This window comes from Tetrao urogallus (genome assembly GCF_951394365.1).
Source record: "Tetrao urogallus genome assembly, chromosome: 1".
NCBI lineage: Eukaryota > Metazoa > Chordata > Aves > Galliformes > Phasianidae > Tetrao > Tetrao urogallus.
In genome coordinates this window covers 144,565,248-144,585,387 of record NC_136813.1, presented here as the reverse complement: position 1 = coordinate 144,585,387, position 20,140 = coordinate 144,565,248, and the positions used below count along the sequence as shown (strand labels likewise).

The following is a 20,140-nucleotide window of genomic DNA, read 5'->3' as shown; positions in this document are numbered from 1 at the left end:
GAACTGTGGGTAGGCTTGAACCGAGAGAATACCAGCACAGAGTGAATTTGTTCACACACTGCTCATTTTTAGCTCTGCAGTCAATCTTGCAGGTGAATTTCCCCAGTGTACTTTCACCTGACACATGGAAGTGTTTTACGACCACTGATAAAATCTAACATTTAGTTAATGTCTGCAAAGCTAAATGCTTGAAACTGTGAGCAGGTAATGAAATTTTCCTCCATAGGGGAACTGGTTTAGTCAAACTAAAGAGCAGAAGCAATAGAGAGTAGTTTCTAATAATGACACTAACCACTAACCATACATACCATTATTTTAACTGAACTGCAAGAAAGCATGTCCATATGAAACGCTACCTGCATAAACTACCTTAGCTGGGGCCATGTCCTGCATCCACTGCAGTCCTTGAAAGAGCTTAATGACGACTTTGTTGAGCCAGAGGTGTAGTTCTAAGTCATGTGGGAGTCAGACCAAACCCACAGCCAAAACCTGGGCACGATGACAAGAAGAGCTGTCCTGCTTAAGAGCTGCCTGGTTTAAGTCTCCAGATAGCTTTCTTTTCATTCGCTGACTTACCGCTCAAGAAAGACAGACAAAAACTTAGATGGGGAGCTCCTGCAAGATTTTATTCAATGGTACACAATAGGGCAAAATTAAGATTAAAGCAGAATGTATACATTACTGATTTGTCAAGCTGCTGAGACAAATCCATACTGACACCAACAACGGAGGCTGACAACATACGAAGTACGGTGACCTTCTCTAGTGTCCATACCTGCAAACACAGAAATACATTAATGCTTAAAAAATGTGTAATAGTAGCACTGATCTGGACAGACCTCTTCTATCACAAACCAATCTGCATGTAAATCAGATGAGGTGAAATGCTATGCTATGAAAACCTTAGGAAACTCTCCATACTTCACTTCCCCAAACAGTCTATTTGGATATTAGTTAGATGGGAGACTGTTTGTTATTCTCCAGGATTTCATAAGCAAGAGGCCCTTGGTATCCTTATCTTTTGCCCTGAATCCCACTTCACATATACCCTGAGTGCAAATGAGGCCAAAGCCTGTGACATCCCTGGATGTATCACTGAGCACTCATCAGATATTCATTCCTGTCCCCATTGCTCATAATGCTGCCCGTGCAATGCCACTAGCCAGGCAACAAGGGCTCACTTTTCATTAGGTGTTCACTAAAACACTGCAATATCAAAACACTGGTTAGAATTAATGTTTTAAAAAAGAAGGAAAGAAAAAAAAGGAAGGTGAATTCACAGTTAAGAAAAGAAAAAGGGATAAATTGCCCAGAATGAAGCAAATAACAAACCTCTTAACTGCTATCAATGTACAATTACCCCTCAAAACCACATCCCTTTACCTCCCACTCTTATTCTAATAACAGAACTTTGAAGAATGCAAAGCAAAACAAAAAAGAATGTTTAAATAAAGAATAAATGGGTCAAGGCTGTGACAAAGGCTACGTGGACATCTACTTTCAGAATACTAGGAAATCAGCTGTATTCATCTTTGATCCTATTAGAATTACAAAACGAATCATTGCAATACAGAGGGATCCGATAAGACTTCTGGCACCTCTATATAAATGCTCTGGAACACAAGAAGCATAATTCGGGTCATTTTCTAAACCCAAACAGCCCACAGGGCAGCACTGCATTCACCCAAGGCTCCACTTCCAGTTAATTCCATTTTCTGCTCACTGTTGTTTTGAGAGAATGTCAATAGAAACCAGTGCCTTTTAACAACTTCCACATCCACCACAACTATCCGGGCTTCCTTCAGAGCTCACTTCACACCAGGTCATTAAGGGAAGTGAGATCAATCAGCGAGGCGGAAAAAAAACAACCTTTCCCAACAGCAACTATGTGAGACCACAAATGTGAGAGTATCCACATATCCGATATTCATTTCTATCAGCAGAAAGACAACTGGATTTTTCATCTTGAAATCTGTGCAGGATACCTACTTTTGGAACTCCCATTCCCTGTTGTCCAGTGGGCATACTTGGCGAGTTTTGAGCCAGCGAGAGATGCAGTGGAAGTGGAAAGCGTGCTGGAAGAGAAAGTCCAAATCACATCATACTTCAGAACACACAGACATATCTCAATGTAAAAATTACCGTGCAAAGCATCGTGGTAAGAACAGAGCAACTGTTTGCAGACAAAGTTGGGGAGGACTGATCGTGCGCCTCACTGGCAAACACCAAGGAACTGATCTACATTTTCTGAGAGGAATGGAGCGTGAGGGAAATGGCAGCAGGGTGCCTGCTCCACACTACACACAGCGGCAAGCAACTGACTTCTGATGAAGGAGAGAATACAGAGTTTAGCAGCTGCTAAAATTGGCAGAGCAGATGCTGATAAGAAGCATAATCAGAAAGACAACAAAGAAGATTTCACAGTGAGCAGCAAGGACTGCACGTATGTATGTATATATGCTGAAGCTTTCTGCAATCTTCTGGACAAAGTAATGCTTGAATATAAATGAACTTGCAAAACTAGAAAAATCTCTACGATGTGTTTAGTACAAGCACTCTCTTCCATGCCTTAAACAGCTCCTAAAAACAAGCTTCCATTTGTGCTCTCTCTTGCACACAGAAATCTCCATTTTGACATGAGAATATTTTCACGTGGTGAAAAAAATCACTTTCCTCTTTCACAGACAGAACTGAACAGCCACATTTACAATCTTTCTCCAGTATTATCTCACTGTAACTTGGTCCCACAGCACAGTGAGGAGGGGGGGAAGGAACAGGTAGTTATTGTTCCATTATGGAAAATTAGGTCTTCCAGCTCAGGTCCAAGCTAGCTCAGATGTGCTGTGTGTTTGAGTTCACGCGCCAGTGGGACTGCATGTGAAGGAGTGCATATGGCAACAAATGGAGAACAAGTGGAGATGATACACTAGAGCTAATTTCACCTTCCTTCAGAAGGGAAAGCAAACCACCTAGCTACTCCATATGTACTCCTTGGATCAGCCTGCATAAGGACAAATCAAGCGCGCTGCTTTTAAGTAATTTAAGTAATCCTATTATCTGGGAACAGATAAAAAAAGAAAAAACAACATAGCTTTGAGGCAGCACCTTGATGAGGGAAAACCCGCTCAAAATTAAACACCTATTACAATGCCAAAACATCCAGGCAATGGCTCATCTTCCTCCCTTGTCTTTCACATATACCTTTCTACCTTCCACTCCTCAGTTATTTTTCTCTCTCCTTTACACATGCCACTGAACAGATTACTTCAAACGGTGCATTGTTTCGTGTTTTCTCCCCAGGAGATATCTGAAATATTTCACAGAATAATCTTTGTCCCTGGTCATGAAAAAGAGGGCAACAGCACCGCACGCATACTCAGCAATCAGAGCTTCCCTTACATTGCAGACGCCCCATGCAACTGTGCACTCTTCAGATGTAGCCGATGCTTGGTTTGCTTGACATTCTATGCCTGTAAAAACAAAGATTAAACATACATATGCAGGAGTAGAAGACGTACATGCAATACCAACTGGTAGATTTCTTCGTTATAAAAAGCTGAGGTGGGGAAACTCTTTGTTCTCTTGCATTTATTACATGAGAAAGTGTCAAGAGCCATTGGTTTCACGAGTACTGCTTTTCTGAAAGTACCAGATTAAAATGTATTTCATCCTACTGTCCTTTCTCCTCTACATGTTTAGTATTCCAAAGCTCCAGACAGCGAGAGTAGTTAGCTCATCTATCAGTGACATTTGTCTGCTTTCCATACTTTAAGGATAAATATTTTTCATTTGTTCTCTTGTGTTTTAATGCATTCATCCTGACAATCAGTTGCAATAGCAACTAGGTGAAGAAACGTTCATCCAGATTTCTTATCCTGCTTTCTCTAAATAGAAATTAATTGTCTTGTCAGACATTTGTCAGTTATATTTACAAATGAATTAGCTCACATAGTGATGAGGTTTTCCTCTCTCCTTTCTGTAGCCTTGTGACAGGTAAGTATAGCCTAAAAATACATAGTAGAAAAAAAAAAAAAAGTTTTGAATTGCTATTTTGAACTTTTTACAGCTAAGAGCTCAGTACCTAGGATGATCCCAAAGATTATTTATGGTTTTGTCTTGGGTTTTAAGTTTTGTGTCAGGTGGTGGTATGCCCAAGAGCACAAGGAGAAAGGAAGGAAGGACACCTCTAGGAAAATAAATCCAACAATGATTGGATTCTCCATTCTAGAGCCAAACCAACTCACAGCTCCAGTTCAAGATGAAGCTTCAGAAGAATAAAAAGACATTTCCAACTTCTTTACAGTCAGCAGCACAAACCTACATGACCAATATTTTAATTTAGCTTCCTGCTAAAGGATGCTTCTTCCAAAGGTCATGCCCAAAAGGTTTAGGAATGATCAGTTTAGAACTTGCTACGTGGGTTTGTTGCTTTATTTTTTTGCAGATCTGTTTTCCTGGCAAAGAAAAGGCCTGAAGGAGTTCCAGTCCTCTGATTCACAAATGAAGGATTAACAAAATAATTTTCAAGCCCATGCATTTAGCTGAAGTATGTGATCTTTACTTTTTCCTGTCCTATTCATCCTCTCCTTCATTTTCCACACTCCTTTAGGTGTGGAGGTGAACAAAATAAGAGGAAAGACAATTCTTCAAGAGATGTGAAAGGGACTGGTTAACCTCAATCACAGGATATCATTCAAAATAAGACAGACATATAAAGAAACTGAGTAGCAACAACTGTTCTGCATTGCTTGAATGAACCCATATTATATGTTTTACATCAAGATATGATGTACAAAAGCAAGAAGTCCAAAGCTCAGTTCTTGGCCTGCCCAGGGGAGAGAACAAAATCCAACAGCTGAAGAGCCTGATGTCTTCATTGCATTCAGCATTAGAAATAAATCTGATTCAGAAAAGGGAAGATGCTCAAGGACCTTGAAGAGCTTCAATCATTTTGGTGAAACATGCACTTGTTAAAATTTCCTGCTCAGTATTGCTACAACAATCTTAGTGTTACTGCAGTACAGACTCGCGGTATCACAAAGTATCCTGGGGGGTATAATTTTAGTTTGAAGTATTTGCCACAAGTCTATATGGGAAAATGGTGAGAAGATGAACAGTGAGAGAAAGAGCAAGAAAAGTCAGCTGTTACACAAACTTTAACTGAGGAAACCTGTGAAATTACACAATATACTTATTTTGTTTTTTCATATCTTTCCATGCAAACGATGCTGACCAGCAAGAATAATTTAAAAGATGACAGACCCCAAAGCCTAAAAGAACAGATGATCTTACGCACACATAGCTGAGGAGGAGTTCTCTTGTGGTGACGTAAGGCCCTCCCAACACAACATTCAGATTTAACTCCCTCCTCAAACAGGCCAGATGCTGCTGCTCACACTACTACCTTCAGCTGCCAAAAGCAGGCATTCCCAAAGCTGAAACACCTTCCGGTCTCCCAGTTGCCTAATTTCAAAAAGGGGCAACATATCACCTCTGCAACAAAAATGAGCAAACTCTCAGAAAACTGAAGCTGATGATTCTGGCTATGGAATAAAGATGAGCTATTTAATGGCTGCTGCCCTAAGAGATGATAAGAGACAGAAAGTAACTCGAGAAATGCTGAAGTATTATTTTTATGCTTTGCTTTTGATGGAGTGAGAGCAGGCAGATACAGCTGGAACCCAAACTACCTGTAAATAAGTGTGAAAGAGGCAATGGAAGCATTTCAACTCAGGGAGATAAAGCTGAAGTCACAGCCCACTGAACCAGTGAATTTTATGACAGAGCTTTTCAAAATGGCTTCTGCTTAAGCAAGGGTAACCACTGAGGGATTCCCCTTTCTCTTTACCCAGTGCTTTCTGCAGTTACACCCTGAACATATTGAGTTACTGGGGAGAACAGAACGAACTGTACATACCTTGGCTAACAACACATACTGTACTACGCCAGGGACAGAAAAAGACAAATAACCAGACTAGGAAATCTGAAGTACATTTGTTACCTCCATCATGCAGAATGAGCTCTTGATTTTTCAAACCCCAGAGGGCTTTCTGAACTCTCTCCATGTAATTTTCTCAGTTTAAGAATGATTTGAATATTCACCCTAGGTTCCTCCCACTATGTTGTCGTATGATTTCTTCTACTTATAACCCCTTTGTACGACGCTCAGTATTTCCTCTGAGTATCACACTCTCAAGATATTTGTGCACAGCTATCATTGTCCACTCCTACTTACGACTTAGCAAACTATACATACATGACTTAGCAAACCTCATAGACTTAGTTCAGTTCTTCTGCCCTTCTCAAAAAGCCAACATAAACCAACCTGCAAACCACTCTGAGATTTTTCTTTGGATTCTAATCAATTTGTCTACCTCTGTGACACCAGAATATCACATTTGATACTTTCCATCTTACTGTCAGAGAAAGAGACCACTATTTCAATGGCACATTTCATACAGTTCAAAGCACACCAATCACCCTACAGTACCACATTCCACGGATAACCGACTATTCTGATCATGGTGTTTCTTAACATTCCCCAAACTTGCCACATTGCAACCATCGCAGCAGAGAGCAAACCCTGGATGAAATCACTGCACAAAGAAAATCTAAATACATTCCGGGTCCTTTCAGAAAAGAACAAAAACCACTGGAAATCTACTCATCCCTTCTATGTGCTGAACATGAGCCACAGTGAGGGCCAGGGGAATCCTTTGTCCTTGTTATTAGCAACCAAGTTGTAATGCATGTGCATTAGCAGAACTGCACGAAGCCTTAACATTGTTATATCCTAACTTTTGGATGCTCAACTTCATAATGTTAACAATCTTCCATTAGCGTGGCTGGCGTTACTTATCACTGTTCTAATGTTTTCCCTTTTAAGGTTCCTCCTCATCACTGGGAGAGGGAGACATTCCTGGCCTGCACTTTATCAAACTGAATCTTGTGCTGTTTTTCCCTGCGCAATCTAGTCATTTTTTCCTCTATTTCCCATCACTTCACATCTTCTGTTTGAAAATCTAATTAAGATGTTGCTTAATATCATTAATGATCTGTAACAAGGAAGTAAGTAAATCCAGAGCCAACGCTGAACTAAGCACACCAATTTAGATACCACTTCTACTCTGTATACTGTCAATTTTGGTCCGTCATTTGCAGTTTGGGCTTTTGATAACATTGATTATGCCCTAACTAATAAGGTGCTATGCTTGAGCAACTCAAAAAGCAAAACAAAACAAAAACTAAGTTACCCGTGCTCTCTTCCTTTGATGTTCTTCCACACATGTCTATGCCCTTTCAATTCCACCCAACCTCAATTCTGGCAGGCCTCTTTATTTATTTATTTATTTGTTTATTATTATTATTTTTTAATTATTACTTATTTTAAAAAGAACTGACAAAGGAAATTCACCACTGGAAAGTAACATCTGTCCACATTCCTTCCAGCTCCTCTGAATCTTCCCTTCATCCTCTTGTTTCCTATTCGCCATTTATCAAAGCCAACAAATACATAAGACTCTATTTGATCTCCCGTAAGAGGTGGCATTAATTTTGGGGCAGATTCGCAGAAGGAAACACACCAGCATCCCACTCGTTTTGATTATCTTGAATTACAGAGCTGTACGTGTTTGTTTATTGCATATATAAATTCTATCAACGTAAGTTACGTTCTAACCAATCTTTAAAATGCCATTTACCCATCAGCTATATATTTCCTCTCTAGCAAATCAAACACCTAAGATAATAAGTTGTATTCAATGATGTCCACTTTTGGGATGGTACAGGTTTGAGATTCTTAAAAAGGAAATCATTATGTCAAAGGTCCTCAGCAGCCACTCCTCTCACCTCCTTGCCTTCAGTGTTACCACTCCTTTTCTAATGAGCAGGAATAAAGTGAGCGATGGACAGGCAGCAGCCGGCTCAAAAGAGAACAGATCTGACTCAAAGTAAAGAAGTCAGCTTGCTTAATCCACTTTCAGCCCTGCATGGCACAGTGTGCTCTTTTTTTTTCCCTGCTTCTTTCAATTTTCACATAGGCTCACTGACAGTAAGTTACCATCAGCAGCGCTTCCAAGGGCTACTAAAAAGAAAGTGAAACAAAGCTACCACAAAGAAATCATGACTGGCCCTTGTCATGTCCTGAAGGTCTTGCTTTTTGAGGTACCACAATCCTCCCATATTAGTAGTACAGGTGACTTCCTATCTGGGGTATGTTAGAAGGTGTTCTGTGTCTTACCACTGAAAGAACATGGACAGTTACTGTGCCAACAATATACTGTCAGAGTTTTGAGGATAAAAAAAATGGTTCTGTTCTTATTACCAATCCTCAATTGCACCAAAGCCAGAGACTTTATGTATGGATACCTATTTCACAATAGAATTTATTATACTTACTCCCACTATCACTTTATTTTCCTAAGTAGTAAGTATATTTGTTAATTGGACTGTTGAGAGTATACAGGAAAAAAAAAAGTGAATTAGTACTAGCAATGCTTGGTGTTGGTTTCAGGATTTTATTATTTTCTTCATAAACAATCAGGTGATTCTCTAGGCAGCCATAGAATTCCCTATAATATAACCCTAATTTAGGCAAGGTAGCTTTTGTGGAATGAGGAGTCAAAAATTCAGTGGTCTGAATCTTTTCTGGTCAGTCAGACACAGAAAGCAGAACATGATTTCATTCTAATGGTTGCCATCAAAAAGCTGATACCTACTCCAACATCCCGACCCTTACAATCTAATACCTCTCTTTGTAAATGATACCTGCCAACCACGAATAATTTCACTTTCTACAGACTCTGCATTATTACTCTGTTCCTCTTTTTTTTTTTTTTTTTTTTGCATTCAAAATACACCAAGCAGCATCATCTCTTCTGCAGTTGTGATACCAGGTGATTCTATTTTTTAAAAGAAAAGGGTGAGTGGAAAGCAGAATGACAGAGGTCACAAAAACAGATTACAGGACTTCAGCATTACATAGAACAGGGTTTAGTAGTGGTACTGAAAGACTTAGTTCTGAACTGAGAACCAAATTTGCTGAAATACACCCTGAACAGTGGAAATTTCAACTGTACATCTTGTACACATCAAAACTGTAAGCACTCTTCCCCATCATTTACTTACATAGATCCATAATATGGTTTCTGCAAATGGCACAGTTATCAACCACAATGTCCCATGCCCACAGAGCTACTGCGTTCCACTAGAGTGAGGGGGGAAAGAAGAAAAACATAGATTTTATTCAATATATAACACACGGAAATGCTTGTTATTCCTCAAGATCCCATTTCTTTCTGAAATGGAGAAGTTAGGATATTAAAAAACACACATCTTACAGCTCTAGAGTAATTCTTTCTCGCATACCTCTCACACTCAATGTTTCCTTCTAGTTTCAGAAACAACAGATACCTCTCCCAGTCTCTCTGTTCTTTTTTTCCTGCATTCTATTTATAATCTGGAGGCAAGGATGCATCTCATGCCACATCCTCAGGTCGGAATTTCTATCGTTTGCAGCAGTTCTCCTAGTAACCATCCCTCAGAACAGATGCAGCCAACAACCAGAATCACCTCTAACTTTGTCCCTCAATGACTCCTGAACCATCTTCATTGCAAAAATAAATTAAAAAAAAAAAATTGGAAGTGCTTCCATACAAACCTTTCAAAAACTTTACTTAAAAATATGAAGGAAAGAAAAGTGGGATATCTGTTCTGTGTTACTTCAGTAGGACTGGCTAGAAAATTCCATGACAACTTTAGAAAATCAATTGAGAAAGACTCTGACACAAGCTATGCAGAAAAACATAGCGCCTTTTTCTTCTTCCTCACCCCAAAAAGAACTAAATCATCCCAGCATAATTAGGTCTTTTGTAAATTGACAGAACTCACGGATTGTTTTGAATACTGAAGGCAAACTCATCTATACACTGGTAGACAGATAGTCTTCGTTTCTACTTTATAGAATAGACTGAATATTTTGCTTCTTTCTGCTTCTTCAGTATTTTATTGATAGTGTATCTTCTCTGCTTTATTCCATTTACATATAAGTGTTTCTATTGCTTCCTCTGAGCTCCAAATTCGGAAGGATGAAAGCAGACTCCCAAGTGTTGCTAAGTGTTTTTTCATTAGTACCACCAATACTATTACTAGATGTTTTGGGAAATAAGTGAGTAGTGATCTTCTTCTCATCTAACAAGTCCAGCCAGCCTTCTGGCATAGATTTCATCTCTCAGGGTCTCCATCCATACACCAAGGAGTCACTATAAAGCTCTCAGCACCTTCACAGTTGGATATTAGGAAAAATTTCTTCTCAGAAAGATCGGTGCAGCAGTGGCACAGGCTGCCCAGGGAGGTGGTGCAGTCACCATCCCTGGAGGTGTTCCAGAGCTGTGTGGATGTGGCACTGAGGGATGTGGTCAGTGGGCATGGTGGGGTTGGGCTGACATTTGGACTGAGTGATCTTGGAGGTCTTTTCCAACCTTAACAATCCTGTGACTCTGTGGCTGCCACACTTTGGCTACTGAATCCCACGACCTCTCTTGTGACCCACAGGCCTGTACTGAGCCACACATGCCTCAGGCAGCCCTCAGCACCTCACAGGGGAGCAGAAAATGCGATAGTGAGGAGTGCGATAGCTGTATGGTAACTGCTACAGATGACAAAGCACACTGAGGGTGACTCTTGCAAGCAGCACTATTGCACTGGCACTTCATGGCACTGCTATCACCTAGAACTGCATATCCTAACTACCTCTGGGCCCCGCTGAAGTGAACCTGGGGTCTTTTACCACCATTCAGCTTGCAGCCACACTGGAGCCGACTTATTATGGTTATAGCCATATTATGGTTGTTTAGGGGAAGCAAAGAAAACCAGGGTGACAAGACAGCATTTGCTGACCGCCTACGACTTGGTTTGTGCAGAATACAAAAAGAAGCAGCCACACAAATGCGTGCAAAGCACCCTTCGCACCACAAAGGGCCACTGGGACAAGTGAGCCAGAGCGGCCGGGACTGAAGAGGAAGCAACAGCCCGCCAAACCGCTCCCTCAGCCCGATCAGCCCTCGGCTCGGGGCGGCGGGGCCCAGGCAGAACTAGCCCCGCCCCGCCCCTCCCCATCCCCTCGCCCGCGCGGCGGCGCCCTCTGATTGGCCAATCTCCGTTCCACGCGCGGAGATCCGCCTCACCCATTGGCCCGGACATACGCCAATAAACTCCGCAAGCCCTCCCCCCCATTTTGCAGCGCCGGTGCGGAAGCGAACGCCCGGATCCGTGAGGGGAGCAGCAGGCGGCTCGCGGCCCGGACCTGCTCGTAGCCACCTGGCCGTTCCCAACCTCCCTTCTCCCGCTGGGACCGGCCGAGTGGAACGCGCCACGCCAACGGGTCTCACTTTCTTCACTTCGAAGCGCTTCTTGCCGGCGCCGCTGTTGGTGCCGCTGGGGGTGTCCACATCCATCGCGGCCGCCATTTTGGATGCGTGAATAGGCCGTTCCGCTCTGTGCGCATGCGCGGTGGAAAGGGGCGCAGGGAGGCTTGAGCGGAAAGGGTAGACGGAGCTTCCGCCAGGCCCCGCCCCTCCCCTACCAGCTCCGTCACCAACAGGTGCGGGGACGGCGGCAGCGCGGCGCCCAGGGGAGGCCGGGAGCGTGGTCACGTGGGTGGGCGTTTAAAGGCGCCGCGCAGGGCGGGGTTCCCTTAGTGAAGAGCCCTGGCGGGGGGCCGTAGCGCTGTTTAGAGCACAGTTTGAAAGATTTCTTTACGTGAAAACATTAATTGTAACCTTAAATCTATATGGTGATGCCACCCTAAACTCAGCAATCATTCTGGACGTTAACAAAGCGTGCAGTGGTGCGTACGTGTGTCAGAGAAATTGCAGTATAATGTTACAGTCATCCCAACTCGGCTGGTGTTACTGTGGGGAGGTGGCTGCCAGCAGGTAACAGCCACACAGCAGCAATCATACTGCCTGGAGTTATTATCCAGTGTAAAATCATCCTTTATTGTCTGGCAGCAAAGAGAATCACAGAATCCCAGGAACACCAAGGTTGGAAAAGACCCACAAGATCACCCTATAGCTATCCACCTATCACCAATAGTTCTCGTTAAACCAGATGTCCCTCAACCAGGTGTCCCTCAACACCAAGTCCAACCGTTCCTTGAACACCTCCAGGGTCTGTGACTCCACCGCCTCCCTGGGCAGCCCGTTCCACTGCCTGACCACTCTTTCAGAGAAGTAGTATTTCCTAACGTCCAGCCTAAATCGCCCCTAGCGCAGCTTGAAGCCATTCCCTCCAGTTCTGTCACCAATTACATGAGAGAAAAGGCCGACCCCCAGCTCACTACAACCTTCCTTCAGGTAGTTATAGAGAGCAGTAAGGTCTCCCCTGAGTCTCTTCTCCAGACTGAACATTCCCAGCTCCTTCAGCCGCTCTTCATAACGCTGTGCTCCAGACCCCTCACCAGCTTTGTGGCCCTTCTTTGAACCCACTCCAGGGCCTCAATGTCTTTTTTTTGCAGCGAGGGGCCCAAAACTGGACACAGTACTCGAGGTGAGGCCTCACCAGAGCTGAGTACAGGGGGACAATTGCTTCCCTGTTCCTGCTGGCAACACTGTTTCTGATGCAAGCCAGGATGCAATTGGCCTTCTTGGCCACCTGGGCACACCTCTGGCTCATGTTCAGCTGAACATCAATCAATATCCCCAGGTCCATTTCCTCTACACAGTATTCCAACCACTCTGCCTGTAGCATTGCCTGTGGTTGTTGTGGCCAAAGTGCAGGACCCGGCATTTGGCCTTGTCGAACCTCATCCCATTGGCTTTAGCCCAGCTATCCAGCCTGTCTAGATCACTCTGTAGGAACTTGCTACCCCTAGACAGATTGACACTTCCAGCCAACTTGCTGTCATCCGCAAACTTACTGAGGGTGCACTCAATGCCCTCATCCAGAATAGAGCAGTGCTGGCCTTTAGGGAAGAGGTTGCTTTGCTCTTCAGACCTTGCTCCCTTCCCAGCCCCTCAGATGGGCAGAGCTGTGTATCCTTTGTTACCATGTCAGCCTCAGTGCTACCCCATGCCATGGGATCTCTCTGGGGCACTCAGGATGCACTCAGGAATTAAAATGTTCTGAAAGAAAGCAGGAATTCACATCCTTTGTAACACTATTTAGAGCAATATTTTATTGTACAGGATGTACAGCAAGGTGGGGCTTGGCCTCTTCTTGCAGGTGACTGCAATAGGACGATAGGTGATGGCCTCCACTTGTGCCAGGGGAGGTTCAGGTTGGATATTAGGAAAAATTTCTTCTCAGAAAGAGCAGTGCTGCAGTGGCACAGGCTGCCCAGGGAGGAGGTGGAGTCACCGTCCCTAGAAGTGCTTCAGAACTGTGTGGATGTGGCACAGAGGGACGTGGTCAGTGGGCATGGTGGGGATGGGCTGACGGCTGGACTGGGTGATCTCTCTAAGATTGGCTTTTGCCAACCTTGATGATTCTGTGATTGTATGATTCTGAAGTCATAACAGACTGGTCTCCAAGGTCTTTATGTCTGCTAGGAGCAAAGCGCAGGGAAAGAGGGATATAGTCCTTAGCTAAGTGCTTACAAACCTCAGGTTTACAGCTATGAATGACTTGCTGCTGCCTTCCTGCACGTCACCTCCTCAGTGCTGCAGGTGTGATTCTGATGATGCTCTAAGCAGCGTGTGATAGGAATTAACTGGTATATGAGTCTGGTTTCTGTACTGTGCTTGCAAACCGAGGGGTAAAAATGAAGTGCATTTTATTACTCTTCAAAGAACGATAGGGCTGGCTGGCTGCCCTCCAGTTGCTGATGCCACTAAAAGTAACTTATTTGACTAAGTTGGGATTTCTAGCAGCCTTTGCTTTTGTGAGTGTCCAGACAGACAGCACTCACAAATGGTACCTAATCTACTGTCTCTCCACATTGCCACAAAACTTCTCAGAGTTCATGAAGTAAGCAAACAACTTCTCTCCGAGACTCTGCAGCATCCCCAGCTGATCCAGAATGCTCAAAGTAAACTTGAATTCATAGAACAGAGCCAGAGGGGGTGGGTTAAGCAATATATCCCATGGATTTTTGGACCAGATGATGATTGGTTTCTGCATGAACCCAGTGCCTCTGTCTCTGTGTGTGTTTTCTAGATGATGGTCACCTTATATTCCCATATATCACCATTGTTTTTTCAATCTGTTACTAAAACCTCAGGAGAGGAATGAAGCCTCCTGCTCCCCATAATCTGACTGAGATGAACAGATGAAATTCAGAGAGAGGAACGAGTTGCAGCATTTCTTGGGATGGTGACTAATTGCTGCTCTTTCTTTCTCGTGGTATTGCACCTCAAGCTGCTTGATAGCTTGAAGATAAAATAACAACCAACTGTCATGACTCAAAACCAACCTGCAGGTTACCAGGTGCTTGCAAAAAGCATGGTACTTAATGACTGTGCCCAACCTACTGCAAACAGCCTTTCCTCATGCATGAAGAAGAGCAATGGGAAGCGTGGTTCTATGCTCAACAAATAACTTCGTCTCTGCAGCAGGCATCTCAACCCTCATCACACCCTGCTATCAGCTGCTATAGGGAAATATGACTGGGACAGAAGAGTCTCAGTGCATGACAGTGAGGATGTTGGGCTGACTAAAAAAATGGGGATGCTCCAAGGAAAAGACATGGGAAAGAGGGAGAGCTTGAGGGCTTTAACCTGAGCTAAAAGTCTGGAGAGATGACAGAGAGACAGGCTGCATTTGTCATCTGGGGAGAGGACAAGTCTTTCAGCAGGAGAAGTGATTGTTTTTAACCTGAATGCAGACAGCTGACCATAAGACAAGTGCAAGGTGACTAGAGGAGACGGGGCAGACCCAGTGCAGGAGACAGCACCGTCAACCATAGCAGCAACAGCTTTTTCTCAGCTGAAAAGTGATAGGATGTGAGGAAATGGCCTCACATTGCATCAGTGATGCAATCCTAGATGCATCCTAGATGTCAGGAGGAATTTCTTCGTGGGAAGTGTGGTTACACATTGGTACTGGCTACCTAAGGAAGTAGTGGAGTTTTCATCCCCGGGGGCATTTAAGAGATGTCTGGATATGGTGCTTAGGGACATGGTTTAGCTGTGGATGAGGTAGTGTTAGGTGGTGGTTGGACTTGGTGATCTTATGTGTCTTTTCCAACTGAAGTGATCCTGTGATGTGAGCACTGGGTCACAGTCTGGACATCCCACATTGCTTAGGCAGAGTCTTCAAAATGCCTTTTATCCATTTAGAGAAGATTAAACAAACAAACAAACAAACAAACAGAAGTGAAAGTTATGATAGCTCAATACAAGTAGTTATATGCATCTACTGCTACATGTAAGCAACAATGGAAAATGTGGCAGGCTGATTACCAGTAGTCGGGTAAAACCACAGGGAGTAACCAAAGCAGTAACACAAGTTTGTCTGCATATAAATCAACGAGCTCCTACTGAGTAGGGAAATCCAGGAACATTCAGTAACACGAGGCAGTTCCAGACTGGTGTGTGGGAGACATGAAAATACTGTTTACAGATATTCTTATCTACAGCTCCTCCCTGATAGTCTTGAATGTGGCACAGCCTCAGGAGAGGGAATAAGTACTAAAATCAGAAAAAATACTATCAACAAGGGAGGTCTGGAAGCTACTTCTGCTGAGTCAGGGTGGAGGGATGCTTTCTTTTTTTTGAAAGGAGATGAGAAGCATTGAGTTACAACTTTGCTTTTGCTTTCCCCCATTAATACTTTGTCCTCCCCCCCCAAAATAAGACTAAACCAAAATTCCTCTAAAGATTACTTCTGATTGAATCATGTTCCTGTTCAGCGTGACAGAATTCCTTAGCCTCTACCATCCTTTGGTCACAATGGGAGAGATGCTGCTACGGGTAGAAGCATTTTGTCAAGGCCCTTGGCCAGCAAATTGGTAATCATAGCACAGGCACCATCTGGCATTTGAAAATAGTAAAAGTCCATATCCAAGATTTTTCTTTTTTTTTTTTGTTTTTTTTCTGGGGGGAGGAGAGGGGGGAGATGGAGTTCAGATGCAATTATACCACTTCATCATGACAACCCTAAAAGAAACTGAGAAAACAAAGTAGGTGGCCCACAGACACAACAGTGACTGGTGCAAAAACTAGATGGATATTATGAGAGAAGCCCAGAGGGAGGGAGCCAGGAGTCCCCTGCCTCCCATACCAGCATAAGCAGGAACAAAAAATTGTGGTCCCTTGCTCAGATAGTTTTCAGAAAGCAGAATTTCAAGTATTTCTGATGCCTGTTTGCTCTTCCTCATGATTGCCTCGATGAAGAGAATACACTGAATTTAGCCATACTTTGGACTCCACTGTGAAGCTCATTACAGTATTTAGGGCAGTGAATCTCACAAGAGAGGTGTTCTGCCTGAGCGTCCTATTTTTAACAATAAAATAAATTAATACATTAGCATATTCCTTTGCTGAATGGATTCCTATACCTTCAACACATCTGCATCAAACATCCTTTCCGTTTATCTCAAAGCTCAGCTCAGTTGGAAATCCCAATGGGAAGATGGTTGAAATGAGATTGTAGTAACATGGGGGTCAGCCTTTTCTCCTAGGGAACAGCAATAGGGAATGGCCTCAAGTTGCATCAGGGGAGGTTTGGGTTGGATATTAGGAGAAATTTCTTCTCAGGATGAGTGGTGCTGCAGTGGCACAGGCTGCCCAGGGAGGTGGTGCAGTCACCGTCCCTGGAGGTGTTCCAGAGCCGTGTGGATGTGGCACTGAGGGATGCAGTTGAGGGCATGGTGGAGACGGGCTGGCGATTGGACTTGATGATCGTAGATGTTTTTCCTATCTTAATGGCTCCAAAGGCCATGAGTATTCACTGATCAGAAGGCAAGAGCTCTCCAGTCCTGGCAGCTTCAAAAAACTAGTAGTGAGCGGAGAAACAGCTCTTGGTAACTCACCATTGCAAAGTGATGACATTCCTCCTTCCACTCTCCCTCCCCACCCCCGGGTATTTTTCTTTTTTCTTTCTCCCTCTGCTCAACACACTCATGAATATTATTTTTCACCTCATCTTCAAAGTCACTAATTTTTATCTGTGCTAAGAGGAAGGGGATAAAAACCATATTCAGCCTCAGGAATACTCTCCCAACCATCTACTGTTTCAATGAGTTGAAAAATGAAGGATGGGACAGAATGCAAGAGCTTCAGGGAGTTTTTACCAAGACACGCACAAAACTGTACAGGGTGAGAGTTTACTACAACAAGCTGTTTTCTTTACCTCATGGTATAGAAATACTCTTGAGTTTATCATGGAAGATCCTTCTATTCATATTCACTCACATCGCATAACACTCTTTTGCAGACAGGTTTGCAGTCATTCAAGATAACTGGTTGTACAAGTCTGAATGGGAATATTATAAGTAATCTGAGGAATCAGGAAAGGTGGGAAAAGAAAGAGGCCAGAGGCCTGAAAACACCACATGAATGCAAAACATCAGCTGCACCAAACCCTTTTCATTCCAGGAGTCAAAAACAATGCCCCAGTCTCTTACCTTCTTTTGGTCACAAAATGGGATAAATTGCCTGCATTTACCTACATTTCTCCTGCTGGGGTTGGACCAGCAAAGACAGCCTCTTCAGAAGACCATCAATCAGCTGCCTTCAGTTAGAAAGGAGCCTGAAGCTGAGAAACATTCCTTCTAACCCTTCTTTCATATAGCAAAACTGGTAATTAAAACCACTATAAGGAAGACTACAGTTTCTCTTTGTTGTCCCAGGGGAACAAGATGACAGGGAAATGGAGAAGATGACAATTTATCTGAATGAGAGTGGAGTGGGGAAGAACCAATAACCCCCAGAAGCTCACAAATGAAATGCTCACTCCCATGTTGGCTGATTTAAGAGTTACTTATGCGAAACCGCTTCCCCCTCACTTTGCCTTGCTATTTCTTTCTGTTCTCACCCTTGCTGTCTCTTCATTGTATGTTTGTATTTTACTGTATTTTTAAATGTTATAATCAGAACCCAGGTTGCACGTTTGTTGATATACAGAAGTTACCAGGTAATCTGTCCCTTCTACAAACACATTTCACGCCATCTTGTGTGCGTTAAGAATCAAATGGAGTGTGGTTCATTTTGAAATCTCCCCTTCCTTTGCTTCAAGACCAAAATGTATGAAATTGCCCTGCTGACTCAAGGGTCATCAAAAGGCTTCTCTGCAGTCCTGCAAAGGTCTGCGGCGTTGTTTTAGGAGGGAGGAGTAATGTGCTCTGCAAACACCAGGGCTGCTGTGATGGCAAGCTAAAGGCTGGATATCCTGGTGTCCCGGTTCCCAGAAGGCGCGACGTGGTTGTGCTGCCAGAGGATTTCCCTTAAACACACTTCAATTCTCTTTAGGCTAGGGATGCGGAGGCAACCCCCTCCTGCTGGAATCTGGGCAGTGGTGGTGTCTGTGATCCACCAGTCTTGTTCACTGCCATTAGAACTGCCAAAAAGTGGGGAAAAAACAACAGGAGGTCATTGGACAATAAAGACAAGGTTGGCATGCGGCCTCACTGAGGCCTTCCTGTACCTAAAAGGAGCTTGTAATCAGGAAGGAGAGCAACTTTTTACACGGGGAGATAGTGATAGGACAAGGGGGAACAGTTTTAGACTAAACAAGCTGATATTTAGATTATATATCAAGGGAAATTTCTCACTGAGAGGGTGGTGAGGCACTGGCACAGGCTGCCCAGAGAAGCTGTGGTGCCCCATCCCTGGAGCTTCAAGGCCAGGTTGGATGGGGCCCTGAGCTGCTGGGTGGCAGCCCTGTTCCGGCATGGGGTTGGGGCAGGGTGGGCTTTGAGGTCCTTCCAACCCAACCATCCTGTGATTCTATGATTCTGTGGTATGCAACTCTTCTCCGAACACTGGGTGTTTGCTGGGAAGCTTTTTACAGCCGTGTTTTGTCACCCCTCCCTTCCTGACTGGGATGAATGGATTTCACTCAGTTAACCACATCTCCCTCAGGTACACTTTCAAGTGAAAGAGAAACTTCTCAAAGAACTTTGAGGGCACATTTGGGACTTGCACACAACACAACAGTAGTTTGTTTGCAGCAGCTTAATTTAAATTGGATTTCACTTCAATTCGTTGAACAGCTGAGGAACCCCGTGTGGACAACACTTATTTGCCTTAAGTGTTGGTTTAAAATCAGTTCCTAATCGATTTAAGCTCCACTGATCAGATTTAAATATATATGTAAAAGGTCAACACAACCTTTTACGTTGATTTAATGAAACGATATTGAAAGCAATGTTTGAGTAAACCGGTGCAGCCCTGTGTAAATGCTGTTTGAATTAGTATAATATGGATTGTCACAAGATGGAAAAACATCTCTCCCCTTCAAAGTCTGCAAATTCAATCTCTTGATTGAATGCTAGAAAGACAGAGTTTGGTGGACCCGTGTATTGATTTTATCATTAGCTATACAAAACAAATGGCTAATTCTGTAATTTCTGTAATAGGCACATTTTATGGCGTTGATCCACGTACATGTATGTATCTACATGTATCTGTGTATGTTTATGTTCAAAAATCACAAGCATTCCCTTCTCAGTGTGAAAGTTCAAAATTCAAGCCTAGGAATGCTTTTGAAATGATGATCTTTAAAAGATTACTATCTGGAAGAAGAGGACTTTCTTTAAAATTTAGATATATTACAGTACAAAAGTATCACTTATGTCAGAAGCCTATTTCACTGTTTAGCAGGTGCAGATATTCATCATAAATTAAATTTCATTTGTGCTGAGAGGTTGAATTGGCAAGGAATCACTTTATTGGTATGTGAAATATTTACTACGTATAGCTGGATGGCTTCCCAGGAATTCTGATGAAATACATGAATGCACAAGAAAGCACATCCTTTCTTCACAAGTCTTGTGAGGGAAGATGTAAGCCTGCTCTTCTCAGTATTTGTGCAGTTTTTATCAACTGTCTGAATTGTCCATAGCAATTTATCTAGAATAACTGGTAAGAAAGAGCTTTTCATTTCGAAAGTTCTTTCTGTTGAATAAAGCTGCTGTTAAAGACTTGAATATACTATTTAAAGTAAAACACACTTTTATTTAAAATATATTTTTCTGCACCCT

General features: G+C 43.1%; 1 protein-coding gene across 1 annotated transcript; it reads right to left on the bottom strand.

Annotated features, from left to right (window-relative positions):
• Positions 1–1,985: 1,985 nt before the first annotated feature.
• RBX1 (ring-box 1) lies at positions 1,986–11,477 on the bottom strand (the record flags this gene model as incomplete). Its single annotated transcript, XM_079545064.1, has 4 exons — positions 11,388–11,477; positions 9,127–9,205; positions 3,400–3,470; positions 1,986–2,075 (listed from the first exon to the last, which is right to left on the bottom strand). Exons 1-4 carry the CDS (start codon positions 11,463–11,465, stop codon positions 1,986–1,988), a joined length of 318 nt encoding a protein of 105 aa, XP_079401190.1. The 5' UTR covers positions 11,466–11,477.
• Positions 11,478–20,140: the final 8,663 nt, after the last annotated feature.